At 34.4% G+C, this 23000-nt stretch overlaps 1 protein-coding gene across 8 annotated transcripts in view; it reads right to left on the minus strand.

The window, feature by feature from the left end:
* The window catches only part of LOC145689749 (uncharacterized), a 506237-nt gene that overhangs the window by 146352 nt on the left and 336885 nt on the right, over nt 1-23000 (minus strand). For all 8 annotated transcript variants that reach the window (XM_081763962.1, XM_081763950.1, XM_081763957.1 and 5 more), the window contains one exon: nt 11750-11863. In XM_081763962.1, the coding sequence (XP_081620088.1) occupies nt 11750-11863 (114 nt within the window). The remainder of the gene's footprint in view (nt 1-11749; nt 11864-23000) is intronic.

Consider the following 23000-nt stretch of genomic DNA (forward strand, 5'->3'; position numbering starts at 1 on the left):
CCTAAACTATATTGAACTTCAATGACGCTTCCCATTATTCAAGCTTTGCTTTTAGTACACGTAAAGTTGATTTAAACTGCTCGCTGAGCAAAATAATACGTTTATTGTAAAGAAAAAAAGAAAAAAAGAAAAGAAAAGAAAAAGAAAAAGAAAAAAGAAAAGAAAGAAATATTAACGTGTAACAATTTCGTCAGCTATCCACTTTGGCTTCATTATACACTATAAATACACAGGTAGTAATAGAATCAATATATAAGAGAAAAAAGATCCACAAACCGATATAAATGGCATAACATATTAAGTTACAAATTATGCCACTTCAAACGTTGCGCTACAAAAGTCATTATGGCGTAGTGATGTCAGAAGTATGTGAAGACAGGGAGGTCCCCACGACGTAAGTTAGTCGGAAACATGTAAAGAAGGGAAGGAAACTACCATGTAGGTAGGTTTGCACTAAGGGGTTAAACAAATAATCATTTCTTAAAAAAAAATCATCCCAAAGCAAATTTTCACCATACTGAAAATAACTGTTACTGTCAGTCAGTTACGAGACAAAAGCTGAGTCTATCTCGTCTCGAAACGTGTATCCAGTGTTGACTTCAGAAGATATTCCCCGGAAGGAAATTGAAACATATTTGGGGTAGAAAGTAGTACAAGGAATCCACATTAAGGATAGTAGGAGATGTGGTCCTGGGGTATTTCGTATGTCTGTGGGAGGGAAGATGATTTTATCCCGGGCCACATCCTGAAATAATCATTAAGTGTATCTGTTCCTATAGGAAGAGCTCTGTCCCAACTCATGAGCAACCTTATGCTTCGCTCAATAAACAATATATCAAAGATTCGAAAAACTTTGTTTCATGACACTTATTAAATATTAGACTACTGTAAACTCAAATTTTGACATCCACTGTTATTTTTCTCAAATTTAAAAATTGAGTATCCACAAAAGTCTATAGTGTTTAACTAAAATTTAATTTATTTTGACAAGTATATTATTATAAATATTCTTGAATTGAAAATTTAAAACTGATAAGTTCTGGATTTTATATGGATTGTTAATAGAGGTCCATGATGTAAAGACATTCAGTCCACTTCGTATTACATCAGGTGAAAGGTTAAAAAAAAAAAAAAAAAAAACTTTAATAAGGAGCGAATCTTCTTGAAATGACATAATCTTATTGATGGTACTTTTTTTAAAAAAAGAAAGAAACTGCACTGCACAACACAGAAGACATAAGTACGGGATGGTATGGTAACCTTTCCACAGACCGTGTGAAGAAAACGCTGAAGATGCAATCACAACGTGTACATCAATGACCTTTTTTCCTTTCCTCCCCCCCCCCCTTTCTTTCTTTTTTCATCTGTGTCACGTTTCCTCAGAGACGGTATGGAACTTCATTCTTCCCAAAGGCTTCATTGGGTTTTTGGCGATAGTTTTAAAAATAATCATCATAAGCATGAATCGTGATTCCAGTACTCCTCCCACAAATAGCAACATCAAAAATCTGTAATTCTCTTTTACTGTACGTACCACGTACAACTATAGTGTCCACCCCTTTCCGTCTTTTGTACGAAAAGAAAAAAGAACACGCACGATGTGTGATGCATCGTACTCAACGGGTTCTTTTACCATATCGTACCGTTCTTTCATCCTGCCTTCGTACATCGCCCAGTTGATGCTATAATGCTACTACGGTATAGTACAGGAACATCTTCTTCGTTACAAACGCTATACCAACAATACACTAATTTCTTTTTTCCTTATGTAAACGTGCTTGCTGGGCCATTGTTAGATGACGCATCTCTCATCCAAAAATAAATAAATAAGAAAAAAACGGTACTAGGGTTACCGTTCTGGTAAGCTTCCGCATCAACCAGCGAACATCCCTTTTCCACGAGTCAACAACAAACTACAATCCCCGCACGAATTCGTGAAACAAAAATATAAAGAAGAAGAAAAGATGTTTTGTGAGCAGGAGGGAAGAAGCGGAAGAATTATACGTACTAATACCTTATTGTTTAAACAACAATCACGCATTAGCACGTCTCTGGACTAAATTGGTTGTGGAGAGACTTTATAAAAATGTTTCAGGCTTAATGATCCTGACAATCTTCCATTAACGCCAACGAGAGAAAGGAAAAAGTATTTCCGGGACTCATAAGTAAGAAAAAAATGCATTAACAAGTGCAAAATTACAATACGTAGATATGAGTAATTAATGTACCCTGTGTAGCAGAAAAGTTAGCACTTGAGTGTATATTACCGGATTCGATACTCGGTGTGAACTCATCATTTTCGGCGTTGTCACAGCATCATAAGACAATTGAAAAGCTCACATGCTAGAATGAATGGTGGTAGCCAACTGTAGCACAGAAATAGCCAATATTCCATGTCTCATAACTTTGTCCCATTGATGTCTCATAATTTAAATCATACCTTCTTATAATTCATGTAAGGGACCGCGGTGGCTCAGTGTTAGAGCATTCACCTCTCGTGTGTTGGGTCCCTAGTTCGATCCCAGCTCGCGCCATGTGAGCTTTGTGGTGGGCACACACCGTATGCGTAGGATTTCTCGGGTTCTTCCGTTTCCTCTTACTTTCTTCATTCCACCATTTCATTCATTTCTCATCATCACTTTAGTCCACACGACATAACTCTGGAACGAAAAATTCAAAGATTTAATTTAATTTCATAATTTATGCAGATAAATGTGTCATTGACACAAGAAATACGGGACATGTTACATGCTGTGAAGCATTAAACGATGTTTCGGACTGCTCATGAAAATTTTCAGTTATTAATAAGGAATCATGTCGTGTTACTTTTCACGGTATCCTTTTTGTCTTTCACGGTATCATTTTGCTTTTACCCTATTATACTTTAAATAAATCTTGATAATCAGCGGCGATTTTATTATTTTTCCTATTACACATTATGCGATTAGAAAAAAAAGTTTAATGCTTCCAGGTATAACAGGCTAAAGCTTCCTCCCCTTACTTCATTATTTATTCAAATTCCTCGTAAATATATCAAACTGGTAATAGACAAAAAACAAAGGGACAAATTTAAAAACCTGCAGCCGGATACGAAATATGACAGGATGTGGTCTACAAACACGCTTGGTAGTTCTTGTATTAAAATAAAACTTTATTTGTGTATAGGACCTTTCAAATAACGTTTAACAGTTTCATTTCTAGACTAGGATCTCCACCGCCTTACTGAACTTTAGTGAATTACTGCAAGCAGTTTGAAAACGTTGAAAATTTAGAAATAGTTCGAAAAAGAAATGGTTAATAAATAAAATGCAATTTAATTACAGAGTCTGAAATGAAAATTAATATAATCCTAGGAAACTTGAAGAAAAGTTATGAAAAATGTGAAATTAAAAGAAACATTATAAGAGGAAACAAATAGGGTCGGCCTAGGCGAGAAATATTTCTGTGCCCCCTTATTTACTGATATTACCCCCTTTTTGTTTAGCTAAAGGCCCTTTACCTAACACGTGTAAGAAAAATACCCTCCTGGCTTGAACATTAGTTAATGTTATTTCGATTTCGAATGAGTACGTGTTGAAATTTGCTACCATATATGGTAGCTAGCTTTAATGCTTTTACATAGTTTAATGCTTTTATAAGTATTGCTTTAATGCTTTTATAATTATTATACGCTCTATCAATGTTACAAACGCCACAAAGAAAGAAGGAAAAAACGCCGCGTCACCCCTCAAATTTGCCACCCTAGGCGGCTGCCTAGTTCGCCTATATAGACGAGCTGGCCCTGATAATAATGCAATGGTGATTTAACGAAGCGTTCGGTGTCAGATATAGAAACAGAAAAGCAGAAAGTAGAACAACTAATTTTTCACATATAGGTAGTAATACATATTAGTATAGATATGAAGCGTAAGTGAGAAATTAGAAAAAAGCAGGAAGAGGGATGTCGAAAGAATTTAAGAAGAAAACAAAGCGTATTTTGTGGGTTAAGAACAATGTCATAAAATATATTATGCTGAGTATTGTACTTTATGTAAGGAAAGAAATCGTCCGGAAACTTGCATAAGAATTTTTGCTATTGAAAGGACGACTTGAAATACAGATGATAATAATAAACTATGACAAAGACAGTAAAAAGGAGAATCACGTGACTAACAGATAAAAGAAATTTATGCTGTAGGAAAATCTACATATCCTTTTATCATAGGAAACCAACAATGCTTTGCTGCTGTACAGGTTGCATACAAGCACGAGAATGTCATGAATTCTGGATAATCACGTAACTAAAAGCGAAGCGTAAAGAAATTTATGCATTTACATATCCTTTTATCATAGGCAACTAACAATGTGTTGCTGCTGCATAGATTGCATACAAACATAGGATGCCATTTCCCTAACGATACAGTGCGTTAAAGTTGTCGTTACGCGTTAAGATGTAAACGGATCGATTACAGTAACGAACTTACATATCTATTGCAAAAATAAATAAATACACTCGCTCTCGTTCAAACGTTACCGTATGGAGTACCGGAGGGTCGTACTAACATTACATTCTTATAAGTCTCACTTAATGGTTTTAATAAATGTGTGAGGATGTATATGTTAAAAAGCCTTGGAATCAGCAATTCATATTATATTAATGGTGCTGAATAAGCTACGCAATCTATATATTTTTAAAGTCCATTGATATGATTTGTATGGAAAATTACGTACTATTTTCTGTTATCTTTGAAATGAACTGGAATTTTAACTAGAGAGGTGATTTTTTACTGATTTCTTGTTCAAAACTAGTTTAAAGTTTCTTACTTTTTCCCGAAATGAATTTGCCCAAGTTACATAAATGTTGGCCCAGCATTGGCTCAATAACTTTCCAACGAATTCACCGTTCCCCGAATTTGGACCAATGATATGTGCTATTTAACTTTTTGTACCATACATTTAATATTATTTAAATGAAGTTTGATTACTAAACATTTAATTATAAGTAAAAAAAAATAATTTTCACGTTGTTAAAGACGTTCAAATAATATTGTTTCATAATATTTGAAGAAAAAATTAGTAGTCAAACAATTAAAACTTCACTTAATAATAATAATAATAATAATAATAATAATAATAATAATAATAATAATAATAATAATAATAATAATAATAATAATTCCCCATAAAAGTCAATGGGCTTATCAATGGCAAATCGTTACAAACAATTGCTACACTTGCTCACACGATTGCTACGAGTCTTATTCACGCAAGTACCTACACCGTTTGTATTATTATTATTATTATTATTATTATTATTTTCAGTATAAATCTTGTTTGTTTATAAATAGGTCTATCCCATGTTATTTCTAACACAGACAGGTAATTTAATCTTTCATTGGTTTATATATCATTGGTATACTTGATACCAACACGGATTTGGTACACACTCAAAGAAAAGCTCAAGTGATTTCGCAAATGGCGTTTGTGCAAATGTGAGCGGGACTTGATTTGCCCACAAAAATAAATCGAACGCCATGTGTCAGGTTACATACGTACCACAAGAATCATGTTGTACGTGTATACTGCCAACATTGGATTTACGCGTATCTTCTTGTAAATTACGATGCATTTTAGGTTGTTTTTTTTAAAAAAAAGGAGGATGGATTAAAAAAGTTTCGTTAGTTGAGCTCGGTAACACGCGCCATAGCAATATTTCGGATGGAGATATACAGGTGGAAAAGTCCGAAAGATGAAAACGGAAATTATTTATGTAGTTTATGTGGAGAAATCGAAAATGAAATACATATTTTATTCGAATGTAAGGTGCTAGAGGAAGAACGCAATAGGGGAAGGATAGGGGATAGGATCCGTGACAAAAACTTAGAATTAAACAAAATTCTAAATGCAACTGATAAACAGAAGCTATCAACCCTCGCGAAATTTCTTCAGTTATTCTATCGTTTACGGGAAGAAGTTTTGAAAGAGGTTGAGGACAACAATACACCCTCTACTCCATCATAAGAAAACAAACATTTGTTAGTTAATCTTTTAGTGTACCTATTCAGTTGTATTTGTTGTTGTGTATATTCACATTAGGAGTGTGTCACAAAAGTGTAGAAATGTATTATGGGCCACAGGCCATCAATACAAACAAATATTTTTAAAAAAATGAGACATGAGACGATATGAGAAATAAGGCTTTATCGTCTCATCTTGTAAAGTTTTGTAGAAATCTCGGCTTGTGTCGATTCTAGAAGAATTCCCTCTCGTCTCGTCTCGATTCTTGGAAACCTTTTTCGTTTTATCCCATTTTGAAAATTTATATACATAATTATTATGCCCTGATTGTTTCCTTAATTTCATCTAGCAGTGATTATAACCCTTCCGAACCACCCGAAGTTCACGAATGGTGGGATATAACAACATTTAAACTATATTTATTATTTGACTATATTGTATAATGTCTTAAGTATCTATAAACGTTGATGAATGCTCTACAGTATGTTCGTAGAATGACTTTATGAATTTATAGTTTTTATACTATGACTTATGTAACATTAAAAGAGTGTTTGAGATCTAAGACCTGGATGAACCAGTGTTGCCACGAGCTCGAGAAATTTTTCGTCTCGTCTCAAAAACGAGACGAGGATTGTCCTGTTTCTCATTTCGTCTCGAATTCGCATATGCAATTATCGTTTCGAGAGGAATACTAATTCTATTAAACTGGGAAGTCTCAACCAAATTATATAAAATAACATTTTTTCCATAGCGATGAAATATTTCGTTGATTATACACATTTGCCTCTCCATTTCTCGGGTTTATAATCGGGAACCGGACCAGAGACCACATACACAGAAAATACGTGCATTAACCATGCAGTTATGAAAAAATGAAATGTAATCTTTGAGTTTTACGTCCCACGCTTATGCCGGTTAGGCTAAAGGAGACGGTGATGATGAGTAATGAATGAAGTGGTGGAATGTAGAAAGTGGGAGGAAACGGGAGTACCCCAAGAAAACCCACGCACACGATCTTTGTCCACCACAAAGTCCACTTGGCGGAGGCTGGGATCGAACCAGGGACCCCAAGCACCAGAGGTAAACGCTCTACCACTGAGCCACCGCGGCCCCTCATGCAGTTATGAAGAGCCACATAGTGACAAGATAGAGCATACATGGAGAGACGTATTTAAGTGATAATGGGCCTTCAATCCAAAAATTAAAATATATATATATATGGCAACCATAAAGCATAAAAAGCAAATGTTCGTATTAGATCCATAGCTAACACCTTTAAGGAAGTTTTGGGTGTATGATTTAATACGAGCTCATTTATTCATGTCTATATATATATATCTGAGGCCATTTTTCGTAAAAAAATTGCTTGTTCCTTGGCGAATTCTTTCTTTTGCATAACACATCGTGTTATTTCCTAAATATCTACTGTGTATGTCAAGTAGTGGCGATAGAAATTTTAATGATCAACCAAAAATGTAGCCTCTATTTAACAAGTTGGCATTTTATTTATTTATTTTTCTGTACGGAAAACACCAAATGCCATTACTTGCATGATAGATTTCTATTAAGAAAAATCTGTATATTATTATTAATATGTTATTAACATGTCCCACTACGAAATATACGCTCTTCCCTGTTAATAAAATGTAAAGGCTGCGTGTGATGGGTTTATTAAGAATTTTCCCATTCCGCTTTCTGTGCGTGATCATGAGGTAAGCACATCCAGCTAAACATTTGAAGGACAGGTATGCGTCATATAATATGACAGACACCCTTCACTCGATATTTACTTGTTATTATTGTAGTACTACTAGAATTAAAAGTACTAGATTAATACAGCGCATTATTGTAGGGAATACAGTTTACGAAACATCGACTTCCAAGTGCTAAATCACAGCATAAGAAGTTATTAATTTTAATTCTTTTACACTGGAAATGTAAAATCTACAAAAGTTTATAACTTTAGATCAACTATATTCGTATTAAGCAAGTATGAATAATTTTACGAGATTTAACTGATTGTATTAGTGTGATGACTAGTGAAAATTCCACTAAATATAACTTTAAGATGCTTACTATTATTTTATTCCTTGTTTGACTGTTTCTTATTAATTCTATTGAATGTATAAACTTTGCATGTTTTAACAATGCGACAAGGGATTTATTCTACTTTTTTGACTTCCATTTTCCATTACCTGTGGTGTTAATTCTCTCCATGTTTTCTTTATAATGTTAATGTATATGTTTATATTCTAGTACCATACAGAGTATTATATAATATTTTCGCTTAAATACATTCACGCCACTGAAATAAACATTATTATTATTATTATTATTATTATTATTATTATTATTATTATTATTATTATTATTATTATTATTATTATTATTATTATTATTATTATTATTATTATTATTATTCAGCAGTATGTCTATATACAACCACTCCTGCCCATATGTCAAAGATTGCTGTTGGCTTCGGGCTTCCAGGAGAGATTGTGATCTAGCATCTTTTCCACACCCACCCTAGGTACCACTGGAAGCTGGAGTGCGATTTCATATTGAATAAAATACAAAAAGTCAGTCTACTTACTTTAAATATAGAAACCAGAGAAAGAAAGAGAAATTTCATTATTTTAAATAATTACAGTAATTATTGATAGTTGCTGTTGAAACGCGGATGTTAGCGGTCATCAACCGACATTTCTTTTCCTTCCATTATAAAGATTTTTTTGTCTATTTTTTCTGTAAGTTATGCATGTATATAAAAACGAAGTGATTCAACAGAAACTGTTGCATTCACTTCCGGTGGAATGCTTCATTCCATGACTTCCAGAAATGCCGTTTCCACTACACTGAACATTTCAAGCCATTTCTATCCGATTTCCGCTAGTATTAACACGCCTTCCTTCGATTATTGTTTTTACTTACACACACAAAAAAGCTATATTATGTCAATTTTTTTTTAAAAAAAATAAGGAATCACAGAATATGATGAAACGGTGCAGCTGTGAAAAAAAAGTATCTTAGTCTTTCTGCTGACTTGAGGAAGTTCTTATATTATCAATACAATATAAAGTGAGTAAGGCCGTTATCACTCTCTAAAGAGAAAAAAGCTTTCTTGTCTCGTCTCGAAAATTTTGTCGTCTCACTTTGTAAACTTATATACAAAATTTACACCCTGCTTTGTTTGCTTAATTTCATTTAGAAGTGATCAGAATTCTTTCATGTCACGAGAAGGCCACGAAGAGTGTGATACAGCAACATTTAAACCTATTGATTATTGCAATATATTGTGTAATGACTTGCGTTATCTTTAAACCTTGATAAATGCTCTTCATTGTGTTTGTAGGATCACTTTACCAATTTATATTATGAATCATGTAATACTAAAACAGTGAGATATGGGTGAATCAGTGTTGTCCATGTGACTCATGAAATCTCTCGTCTCGTGGCAAACACTAATTGTTCTCAATTTCGAATAGATCCATTGTCTTATTATTGAGCAGTGAGGTCCTTGATTCTCTTAAGAAACCCCATCCTTCAACGAATCGAATGTTCAAATCCCGCAGTTCAAATATGCACTCAATTCTAAGTTAATCATAACACAAAACTTTTGAATGAAGAGTGTTTAAGTTATTGTAGAAAAAAAAAGAAAAGAAAAGAAAAGAAAAGAAAAAAGAAAAAAAGAAAGAAAAAAATCGTCGGGGCTCCCTCGACTTTACGCAGGCTCAAGGATATACTAATCTCGATGAGGCTCACGATATCTCTGGCTGATACACACTATGCTCAATAAGGCTCGCTGTTACTGAGGGCTCAGTGTCGCCATTCTCAATGGGGTTTGCGTTTGGTCGCACTCACTTACCTCACTGGGGTTCGAGCTCCTCAGACTTGACTCTGACCTGCTATCTACTTATAAGGTTCTCGATCACATTAGTTAGCACTTACTTATTCAACTTGAGCACGAAAATAGGGCTCAAGAGTTTGGACATATCTGCTACGTACACAAATTATCCGTTGGGGTAATGAAAAGGAATGGTAACAATTCATATCTCAACTGTGCTCGGCAGTCATCTCCATTGGAATCAGAACTGTAACTCTAAGTCATTTACATTTACAGTAGTGACGCCATGCGGTATAGCTGTAAAACTTTTGTTTCCTCTGAAATCGACTGTGATATTCTCAGTATATAGCACGATTAGTATATAGTGCGGACGAGTTAGTGGAAATGTTACGGTATTCACTAGTTCGTACTCCGAAAGCTAATACCTACAATTTACAGTTAGGCTTTAACCACTGTAATGTATTCAATGCTCTTGCGCTGAAAATTGAATCCGAGACCTCAAACATGAAAGACACGCGCCATAACAACTAGGTCAAGGACGAAATCTTTCAAAATGGAAAGATTTACGAAGATCCATAATATATGGAAGATCCTAACGTGCAGTGCGTGGTCCACCAGTTGTGGCAGAATGTTTGGAATAATGGTTATGCTCATATTCGGATATTGCTATGCCTCACCAATGGTGTTGCCCACGAGATGAGAATTTTTTCTCTCGTTTCGAGAACAAGACGACACAATAAGTTTCACGAGTCTCGCCAGCAACACTAGTTTACCCAAGTCTTAGATCTCAAAACTGTTTTACTTTCGCTTGACTCATACGTAGATTAAAACTATAAATTTGGCAAAGTGATCGCACGAACACAGTGAAGAGCATTTATCAGTGTTTAAAGATACGCAAGTGATTGCACAATATACTCCAAGAATTAATATGGTTTAAATGTTGGTGTATCACACCCTTTGTGGACTTCACATGACATGGAAGGATTCTGACGACTTCTAAATAAAATTTTAAAAAGTCAGGGTATAAATTTTGTATATAACTTTACAAAACGAGACGAGACTTTTTTCGAGAATAGAGGCGAGACGAGATTTCTGCAACATTGAATTGTTTTTCTAATAGTCAGGGTTAGCAGGATGGCGTAATCAGCTCATTTTTATACGGTAAATAGTATTCACCATGAGAAGAGACGAGACGAGAAATAAGGCTTTAACCCCTTTCCAGTGTTCAGGAATCAAATTTCTATTCTTGTGTTGTAGTGGACCAGTTCAGATCAACCTAGAATAGCAGGAGTATAATACATAGGTGTTTGCTCTTCGTTGTTCGGCGTCAGCCTGGTTTCGTGGTCTTACCAAAGTGGAATAACCATATCTGGATGAGATATGGTTATCCCACTTTGGTTGGTTTTATATAACCTTCCAACTTATTAACGCTATTAATCGCAATTTCTTCATCTTTTGCTTCTATAACCCTAGTAGTCTTTCGCGAGTGTCAGGAGCAGGGAACTATCGATCCGACACTTTTGCATGATGCTTGTAGAATAATTGTATAGAGACCTAGAAATACCATTGAGAACTTTCCCCAAAATCGGATCCTCCGAAATCTGCGAAGCAGTACCCAAACATACCTTTCTGTTCATTCATTCCTTTATCTTACTATCAGTACACCCTGGATTGTACAGTATCTTTCAATTAAACCAACGTAATTTGCTATTATATGTCCGTAGCACTACATGTGTACTTAAGTTACTACACAATACACTAGGAAGTTGATTTTGTTTTCTGTAAACATGCCGTATTACCGAATCATATGTGTGTACGTATTTGAGTCGTGGTAGAGTTGATTCAAATGAAACAAAAAGATCGAGAATTTCTAGTTTCAAACAAAATGTAAGAAGAATATGGACTCACCAATTCCCTCTTGTCGTTGTGGTAAGTCTCTTCCGCCTTTTTCATCTTCAGCTGCAGCTCTGAGATCCGCAGCAGAAGACGCTTTTCACGAAGCGACCAATCCTCAGAGAGCTCCTGAAAGTACAACAATAACAAGCGTATTCAGAAACAATTGGAAATAAAGTACTAGTTTACAATATCTAACAACATATTGTAAATACATGTTTCTATAGTCAGCATCAAAGCGTTACTATATGTAAAATGAAATTGTTCCTCATTTCAAATACCTGTAACATTTCAAGAGTCTGAAACGAAATGAAATATCTGGTTTTATTTTCAACGCTTAAGGTCTTCAAGAGAAAGAAGATGAATGATTAATGAAAGTGATGATGAAACTACAGGTGGAAAGAGAATGTGGTACGTAATGGGAGAACTCTGAAAGAAACATGGTCACACCACAAGCTCACGTGGCTTGGGATTGAACGAATGTCTTCCACCACCAGAGGTGAGCGCTATACCACTGCGCCACATCTCTGCACCTCTGGTGATTCTCTAAAATGCATCTTTGAAGAATGTCCTTGACCTCATACAACAAACTACAGTTGATTGTCTGGAGTTTAGTGTGCCGTTTCTAGCACCGAATTTATACAAGACGCAGTATTGCCCACGAGACGAAAGCACATTTTTAAATTTAAGACGAGATGAGAAACGTGACGCAACGTGAGAAATTTCGTGAGAAACACTAGTTACCAAAGTCAGATCTCAAACCCTGTTTTAGCGTTTCAGCTACAGCTTAACATGAGACCCAAACTACATGAGTTTCCATCAGAAATCGAACCAGAACCACTTGTGTTAAAAGGCTGGAACGTTGTTTACCACGAGTAGTAGACTATCATGAATGTGAAAATGGATACAAGAGAAATTAGGATTCAAGACAAATGTAGTGATTTGTCAACATTTCAACGTGAAAAAAAAAGTGGTTGGGAAATATAATTCGGATATACTTTCTGTCATAAAGCGTGTGTGTCCCCGTTTGGCTAACGCCCTGCCCAATCCTATCTCTTTCGATATGTGTGTGTGCTCTTGATCTGTCAAAGGCTTTTCGGAAAGAGAAATGTTGTAGGTTCAATTGTGAAAGAATCTTCAAAGTTTAATGATGTTGGGCTGGGAGCAGCAACCAGAAAAAGTAGTTCAGACAAGCTTCCTTATAGCGTAATGTGTAATAAGAAACACTTCTCAAGTCTAGTTCTCAGAAGGTGCTGGACATCAACGTGACCAAACTTTATAGTCACGGGTTTTGTCCTAGTCCTCACAGGTAAATATTTTTTTAAAAGTTAATGTAAAATGCATTTTAAAAAGTGTTTTGTTTACACCAATCAGCTAATATGAACAGCGATTTCGATTTTTATATTTTATTTTTATATATATTTTTTTATCAATATGCATAGAATAACGTTGGGCGATGCAAATCGACAATCAGAACTTTATTACACTATTAAAAATAATTTCTTAAATTTGATAAACCATTTCCTATCTGTGCACCAAGACAATATTTTCTTAGAAAAGAGATTTGCCAATTCTCATTCATAAGCAAAGTAACAGGATATTTTCTCGTTGTTCTTTATACAATCTCATCTACTTTTCTTCATTTCTCATTAATGAGAGTTTCAAACTCTTGTTTCTAAGAAAAGATATTTTCGGTACACAGATAAGAAACAGATTCTCAGATTTAAGAAAGTATTTTTAACAGTGTACATTCACGATGAGGACTACTATTATAGAGAAAAGAAATAATTTGTATTTTATACTTTAAATTAACAATTTAAAGAAAGAAACAGTCCTGAATCAAATTTTTCACAGACTAATTTAAAAAAACTAACTACCAGAAGCTCAAGTTATTTGGGATGTGATGAGGCCCGAGATGTAAGAAAGATAAATATGTTTGGTTGTACAGCGGCGGACACTTCTAAATGGTACACCTTAGCCGTAAATCTCCATATGGCTGTACCATTTAGAAGTGTCCCCCGCTGTACATCAAGTAGTAGAATATCCCACGAAGGGTTACTAGAGATCCTAGCTTACCCGGACATGTCCTCTTGTTTGAGCGCTAAAAGTTATTTCGCTATGCCATTAACCATTTGTCGAGTAACACAAATATTTTTTATGAAATTTAAAAATGTTTCATTCTTGAGAATCTGCCATATTGTAACCCAAATCCCATGGCACAAAGGAGACCAAGGTTCAAGCTCGATATTATTAAAATGTTTTAAGTAGTCCGTTTATCTTAAATTTCTCCACATCAAATCTCCATTAGCATCGGAAATGATATTCTTTCTTGTGCTTATTTCGGTGTATATTTGTATTTACAGAAATCATGCATCCAAATAAATACAAAAGAGTGCATAGCGCCTCAGTGATAGAAAGCTGTCTTTTAGTGCGAGAGAACACTGGCTCCATTATGCCTATGCGAGTTTATGGTGGCTGGATAGCATCGTGTTCGTGGGTATTCTCAGAGTTCTTTCATTGCTTACCACATTCACTGCTGGGGCCGCGGTAGCTCAGTGGTACAGCGTTCACCTATGGTGCATGGGGTCCTCTGTTCGATTCCATCTCGCACCAAGTGATCTTTCTGGTGGACAAACACCGTATACGTGGGTTTTCATGGGGTTCTTCCGATTCCTCCTACTTTCTTCATTCCACCATTTCATTCACTTCTCATGATCACCGCCTTTTTTAACTTAGCCAACATAATCGTGAGACGTAAAACTTAAGGATTTCATTTCATTTCATTTTTACATTCATTGCTCTCACTTCTTTCATAACCATTTATTTTCAAATATCATTTTTTTTTTAGCCTACACCCCCGACATACATGTCAAGTTTCAACCGGTTGAGTCTTAAAATCGACTTTGGGGGCAGGATGGCTCAGTGACAGAGCGCTTACCTCTGGTGTACGAGATCGTGGCCGAGTAAGATTGTGGTGGACAACATCATGTACGTACTTTTTTGTCGTTTCCTTCCACATTCTCATTGCACCAATACTTCCATCATCATTCACTTGCCTTAATCATCCATCTCTCTTAGCCTAAAGGACATAATTGTGGGACGTTCAACTGACATTTCAATTAATTTTTTTGCAACATGTTGATACTACTATATACATATGTATAAGATTTTCGTAATATGTGTTAATCGTAATTTCACATCCCATCCAAGGCATAGATGTTTAAGATAATTTTAGTACAATTTATTATATCACAATAATTCATTTTTATTTTCTTCTTTAGCCTATAGGATAAAACTGACGAACGTAAAAGTTAAAGAAAACAATGTAGTTATCATTATTCCTTCTGAAATCTTCTGTATATAGATATTAATCACTCTTCCATAAAAAAGGTAAGGTAAATCAATGAAGTTCAATACATCCCTCCGCAGAAATATTACAGTGTTAATTTTAGCAATAGGATGTTGTTTACTATATGTTATGCTGGATGCTATTAGGATTTTTGTAGGTGGTTGTTTTGATTTTTCTTTCTTAAAAAAATATTTGAAAGAAATAGAGTACACAATATTATCTGACCCTGTCAAGTTCAACTGTAACTAATCAGTCAGAAAATTAATTATAGAAAGATATAGAATAAATAAAACAGTCAGGTTAAAGAATAATGATAAAAAGCATAATACACTAGAAAGAAAGTAATACTGGAGTAAAACAAAGACTTAATACCGACTGACAAAAGAAGAGATATTCGTGACAGAATGTAGAAAGGTAGCAGTCACTGAACCTCGAAATTAAATTAGTCTTGCGGTTTCTTTCCACTTTAGCTATTTTTCATTTTTTTTTTCGTTTTAGTGTTGTTAACTCCTCTTTACAATTCTCAAGAATTCCATTGATTCCATTCAGGATTTTTCAAACCATTTTTATTTTTTACTGGTGTACACCTCTGCCTATGGTCATGTAAAATAAATTAAGTTCTACTGTAAACATACTTTTAATCCATAGATGAGGGAATTCTCGTTTTTAGTTTGTGTCTCCGCAGTGCTTATGTAATGTCCTTGAATATTCTAATACGTACTAGAGCTTATTTAATATAAGTTGTCTATAAAGTTACTGCGTACTTTGAACGCACAATTCTACGTAAGTAATGCCATATATGGCCTGTAAATCAAATTTCATCTATGTATAGTCCTATTCTAAGGAAGATCTTCACTACACTAGCATGCATATGATCTTTGCTAACACTAAAGTCATGTATGTGTGTATAGTGAAGAAAAATGAAATAAAAGCTTACTTTTAAAATCTTGTATCTTAAAAAAATCAAAAAGCAAATAAACCATTTTGGAAGAGTCGGTGGCACAGGGAAATTGGGGGAAAAGATATGGACCCTGAGAAAGTATATAACATAATGTCCATCACAAGTCATATGGCCTGGAACCAAAGCAAAGACTTTTCAGCTAGGGTTAAGAATTCCACCATTGATCTACGTTGTATTCCTTCTGCATATAAGAAATTATTCACAGATTTAGCAATATATTATCTGGAATGTTACTATAGGGTTTAATTTGAAAATCATGATTTTGGCGCTATATTCATATCTAGCTATATGTATGTATCTGTACGAACACATAAAAATGGAGAACCAATAATCGATAATATTCACTAAATGCTGACATGGACTGGGATAAAACCACTGACCCTCCATAGCAGTACTCTATCACCTTTTATTTAAAAAGGGCTGAAATAGCGAGCGAACTTAGTTTCCTTTGTTAACCTCATTGTTCATTTCGCTATACTTGTTTTCATTCTAATAAATACAATAGGGACACAAACACAGAAACTTCGGAGACAATTAATAATATTCATTTTTTTAAAGTTGAGCGTCTCTTTTCAGTGCTGAGGCAATAAGAAGTGTGGACTTAGAGTTAGTCTGGCCGTATATTAACCAGACGACAGAATACCCGAGCCGAAGATTCAGTATTGTAAACAACGAAGCCTCGTAAGCCTCCAACGTTAAAGTGAAATACCCAATCAATATACTTCCGGCCTCTACCTCGCGTCCTCTTCTGTCTCGGTTTGGTTGGTCTTCTGATCAATAGGCTGCCGGCTTTAGAGGTGGAATCCGAATCATCGTAATGCATTCAGTGCTGTTCCACCGAGATGAACTCTTGACTATATACATAAAGTGTGCGTTTGTTAACTATTAGACTAAAGGATAGGGTTAAAGTAGAACTTGAATCAACAATGGCTTTACCTTATGATTTTCAGCTTAATAGTACCTTTGATAACTTGGTTACTACCACCGCCAACAGTGAGATACTATCCCGTCTACAAAACGACGCGTTGAGTATAAACAATATGCTATTTATATTAAATCGGCTAGTGCCTTTATTGTCATTAGATTTTGTTTCGGACAAAAAAGTCAGCTTTAAGGAATAGTGTAAAATCATATTTAAAAGAAGAAGAAGAAACAGATTCACCTCTTTCCCTGAAAATACTTGTATCCCTAACAATAGGATTGCAGCAAAAAAAGCCTTTCTTGCAAGTCTATATCTAATATGGTGCGAATAGAGAACTTTTCAAAGGAAAGTGGGTGTTCGAGTTTGTAAATCATACCTGTATAATAATGTAATGACTAAAACATGAGATATAAATGTATCCTTGATATTAAATCCTAAAGTCTGTCAAACATTTCATGCTCAAGGCTATAAGCATACAGGAAGGAGCTGCACAAGAACCGTAGATCATACAAGTTCCAATTAACCGACGTTCCGTATCATTCGAGATATATTTCTTATAATTCCTTAAACAGCAACATGTCGATAAGCCACTAACATGTCGATAAACTGGATTCTATTGCGTTTGAGTTTAGCGTCCCGATCAGCAGCAAGGCTATATGAGACATGGATCTACAGCTTAATGTGGAGTCGAACCAGAATCTTCCACACCAAAAGCGCGAATGCTATTCACATAGCAACATGGAAGTTCACTAATCATATAGGACTGAATATGTGTCACCCAACATAATAAATCATGTATTACATAAATAAGTGTGCGTATTTTTTGATTATTTTTAGATGCTGTATAAATGTGAAGTATTCGATTCTCTAGTCCAAACGAAGAGAGCTTAAAAGTAATATTGAACTGAACAAATACAGGATAAATTTTATATCAGTATTTTCAAATTTGCAATTGTTCTATATACAGTATTACATCGATTCAACTTATTTCTCTCCCTCCCCTTTTCTCTCTCTCTCTCTCCCTCACACACACACACACAGACAGAATTTTGTACTTGCTGATGACTAGTTTTTCATGATGAAGTAAGAAACAGTATAACATGTTTAAAAATACCAAGTAGCAGTGTCACAGTGTACATCCCGTGAAGGAGTTTGGTTTATTTTTTGATAATCCAAACTCTTTAACAAGCTAAATTTTACGAAGCCTAGACTTAAATATATGATTTTGTTTCAAATTAAATAAAATATATTTTAAGATGAATGAATATTTGAAAAATAGAAAATATTTAAGTGTTGACACTGTCAAGTAGAAAGTCATTTAGTTTCATTTTAGCGTTATATTCCACGGAGTGATTGGTATTTTGCATCCTGAACATTATACTAACTCGCTAACTTCAACAGTACGGTGGGTAGTCTATCCAGCAAGGATAATATCCATTATTACTTCCCAAAGGAATACATTGAGAACCGATTTTCGATTGTTTATATCATGCAATCAACTGGGTGGATCAGGTCCATCAATGAACTCAGTTTCTAATGTTGATCTTTTGCATCCTGGCTAAAATTAATGAGAAGTCGTTATCTCCTAAACGGACGGATAGAGTGAATATATAAAGAAGTTTTTGTTAAACCAAATTCATTACTTAGTAATAGTCTTATAACAATTGTTTTAGACGAAAAACTTTCTATATTACTTTTCAAATCTTCAAGTCTGTTATGATGAATAACATGGGTATATAATACCTTTGTGGGTTATTTTTTAAGTTTTTATTGTAGAATGAAGAGCGAAGACGACAAGACTTCTATCTGCCAATTTGATCCCCACCGGAGACGGGAAATTTTTCTCCTACCTTTGTACAAATACGTACATCTCTGAGATTCACCCAGCATCTTTAAAAACGGGTACATGTGGCAACGTGGGGAAGTAAAGAAAGAAGGTTGGACCATGCTATTGACTATATTACATTTATAAGTATCATAGTCAAGACAGCTCCACACATAGCCTTTAGCCTTTGATGGCCTGTCCTGAAAGAGAGGTGACATTTACTTTATCATACTTTATTATTGTAGAATATTGTGTGGCAATACAATAATATTATAATTTGTAATATCGGAAGTTTTCGAAAAACAAACTTACCAGAAAAATATCATCATCATCATCTTCTTCTTCTTCTTCTTCTTCAACGTCATCATCATCGTCATCAACGTATTCTAGATTTGAATCTAGTACCTCCAATGCTCTATTGAATAAATTTCCTGATCCACATCTCGCTATAATATCGGAAAAATCTTCATTGTCATCGTCGTCCAAATAATAATCTTCAGAATCTAAAATCATTTTGTAGAATGCGATTTTTACAAAATGTTTAAAAATTACTAAGGCTTTTCCCTTTTCTTGACGGCTTTGCTTTTGCTTTATTATTGATAAAAGAGAGTAAATTTATTTCTTTTGTATTTTGTTATGGAATCATATTACAATAGAATTTGTCAACAACTTCACACTGTGGCTTTCACCTGGTTTTTTTTTTTTCAGGAAAATAAATAACCGGTTCTTACCAAGAGTATCAATTAACTCTTCGTTAAATCAGTCCCTTGTTTTATGTCTATTACTGTCTGATAGCATCAGACATGGTATCTCAAAGAGATTTGCTTTATAGAGATCTTTATAGAGATTTTCTTAAAGATTTGTAACCACAGTATTAAAGAAACAGAAAAGAAATCCGATAATGGTGCTGAGAGTTTCTGTAACTATTTCAGTCAGATGAATAACTTTCTCCTCTCTGTGATGAATTTTAGATAATAAAAGAAAGATGATTTCCTGTCTGTTTAGTTTAGTACAGTGAACTTTAATATACTGTTACGTGTGAGTACACGATATTACCTCTATTTTTGTTAATTTGATAAAAAAAAAATAATAATAACTTTTTGCTTTAACTATACGAAACAGGAGCAATTCAAAACTAATGCTGGCAAATGAAGATCCTACACAGGACCACGCACGATAATTTCAAAGCCGTAACATTTTCGTACGGATAATCCTTTAATTTAGTGGACATTCTCTTGCCAGCACAACTAACTTCATAATGGTCTCCACACTGAGGTATCCCTTCAATAACACACAGTTGACACTAAACTGTCACACTAAAATCACTATAGTACAGGGTTCAAATTATTTTCCAGATCTATATGCTTTCCCAGATTGCGGACGATTTGTGCATTATGTTGTCGCACACAGACTGCATGTAAATAGACACACATATACACATTAAACCACAACACGTATAATGGACCGAACACACTGGCACCACCAACTGATGAGAACATAATAGATACGTGTTTTAACAGGCGTATGGGAGCGTAACATCGGGCACTCCCTGTTCGCTGAGCATAAAGCAAAGAGGAGAGAGAGAGAGGACATAGCAAGTTCATGTCACGCTATTAAACATGGTGTGCTCGAAATTCATCACCAAGCGAAAAAATATATAAAAAACTGCAGCAAAAGAATGTTTTTCTTTCTAACATTCATAATTATATGCTCAATTTATTCTTGTTGCAACAATCTACATGAATTATTTTGTACTTCTTCATTGTCATAAAACATAAATTATGATCTGATACCAGCTGATTGTATTTTAAATTAATTTCTTTATTATTTAAAATATAAGAAGGATACAGAAAAATACATATAATATAATACATTTTAGTTGGAGTTAATAGGCTAGAAACTATAACCCTTTATTAAATTGGACAGTTATTAAGAAATTCTGCGATTTTGTTTGTTTGTTGTTTTATCTCTCTTTTTCGCCACCAAAGTACGAAGTTATGCAAGACGTGGAATTCGAATTAAATCTGCGTCAATCAGTTGTCGCACGTGGACCATCCTTTTGCAGGATGAGGGCGCTAACTATTGAGTCAAGAGAGCAGGGTCGTCACTTAGATGAAAGGGAGTCAATTGCACCCCATTGAGCATATTATATATATATATATATATATATATATATATATATATATATATATATATATATATATATATATATATATACTAGTAATATACTCAAGAAAAAATACAATTGTTTATTATAGGCTATCGTTGGAGAATATTGCCCCATCACCATCAAAAAATACATGAGTAATTATCGTTACGTATTTGTAGCAGAACCAAAGTAGATCTATTTTCCTCATTACTATAACTGTCATGTACATTTTATTTGAAATAAAGAAAAAATAAGTTTTTGAATAGCAGCTACAATAACGTCTTCAGTTACTCGATATTTTCTTAACAGACGTGGAATATTGATTGCTCCATTTACAGTTTTCTATTGTAAAAACAGATCAATAAGGAATGTTACATTACATGCTAATACTAAACTTTAAAGTAGGTATTTATACAATCAAATATCAATACATATAATACGATAGTACCTATTCGAGATTAAGTGGCTAAGTAGTATGTTCTCTATTGACCTTTCTATAGACCTCTATACACAGTATAGACTCCAGATTATCCGACCTAATGTGACGGAAGAACAATCCAGTTAACAAAAAACCCAGATAGGTCCGAGTTCTATAATCACTCACTTCTTGTCCCCACTCATACCATTAAAAATACAATTTTATATCAAAATCCGCTCTTATTTATACATTTTTTACTTCTTAGTACAGGCTGCTATTGTATAAATGTTTGTTATGTACTGTACTGTATATCTTAAGGAATTATTACAGGAAAAGGAAGTTCAAGAATAAAAATATTAGACATTTTTTAAGATAACTTTTATAATGTCTACGTTAATTGCAGGAAACGTAAAATGATGTACACTGTACATATATATACAATTTTAAAATAAAGAAATCATTAACGTAACACGTAGCTGGGAGGCCTAATTCTTAGATACTTGATTTTAAACTCGTTTCACTGTTCATCGATAAATGATTATACAAACGTGAAAAGGTAGACTTAAAAAAAGTCAATTGTTTTTAGTTTTTGAATAACTGCTATATTTATGACTACTTTTCCTTGGAAACGTCGAGTATTTTATTAAGGCATTACAAGTCGAGTTAATATCTCTCTCTGTCGGTCTGTCTGTCTGTCTCTTTCTCTCTGTCTGTCTGTCTCTCTCTCTCTCTCTGCAGAGTTCAGTTCTTTTATTTCTTTCTTCTATTTTGTTTCATTTTTGAACTAGGCCGGATAGTCGAAAGTCTACTGTTTGCTTTGCTTATAAATAATAAAGCTTCTTGCCAGATAGGTGCCAGATCTACTATTATATTACTCTTCATTTAAATATCATATTATTATGCTTCTTTGTCTATCCAATATATATATATATGAAATCAAGGGTATTTTTAAAAAGTTTAACATCCGATGGTAATTCTTTTTAGGCTAAAATAGACGGGTGATTACTGAAAGTGAATGATTGAGAAATTATTTTTTGTTCTCACCCAGTAGAAATCGAACTCGGCCACGTTTAGCATAGGAATACGTACCACTAGACCAGCATTCAGGGTTATATATATATATACCCCCTCCCCTCCCACAACTTTTGTGGGGCTCAATTTGGATTTAAATGGCATCAGAAGTAGAGAAGTAGAGAAGTGTCACTGTTCATCTTAGCGACCTCAAAAACTATAGATTCGACACTAATATCGGTCATTTTCGATCATTTGTAAATGCCTTTCCCCTCCTTTAAGTTACATCGTCAAAGTGATATGACAAAATTTATCTCATGTTCGAACTTAATCTAGGTTGAAAATTTGATCGAGATCGGTCCGGTGGTTCAAGAGTTACTAAGTGTGATTTATTTTTATATATTTGTCCCCTGCCCTCCTCCTCCCCTAAGGTTTACCGTCAAAGTGATATGTGAACTACCTCAGGTTCGAACTTCATCCATATTAAAAATTTGATTAAGATCAGTCCTGTGGTTAAAGCGTGATGAAGTCACAAAGACGGTCATTTTTACTTTTATTCTTTTTACATATATATCTCCCCCTCTCCCTCCCCTAGGTTCCACCGTAAAAGTGAAATAACGAAAACATCCCA

This window comes from Thermobia domestica, chromosome 1, assembly GCF_964235325.1.
Source record: "Thermobia domestica chromosome 1, izTheDome1.hap1.1, whole genome shotgun sequence".
NCBI classification, from domain to species: Eukaryota; Metazoa; Arthropoda; class Insecta; order Zygentoma; family Lepismatidae; genus Thermobia; species Thermobia domestica.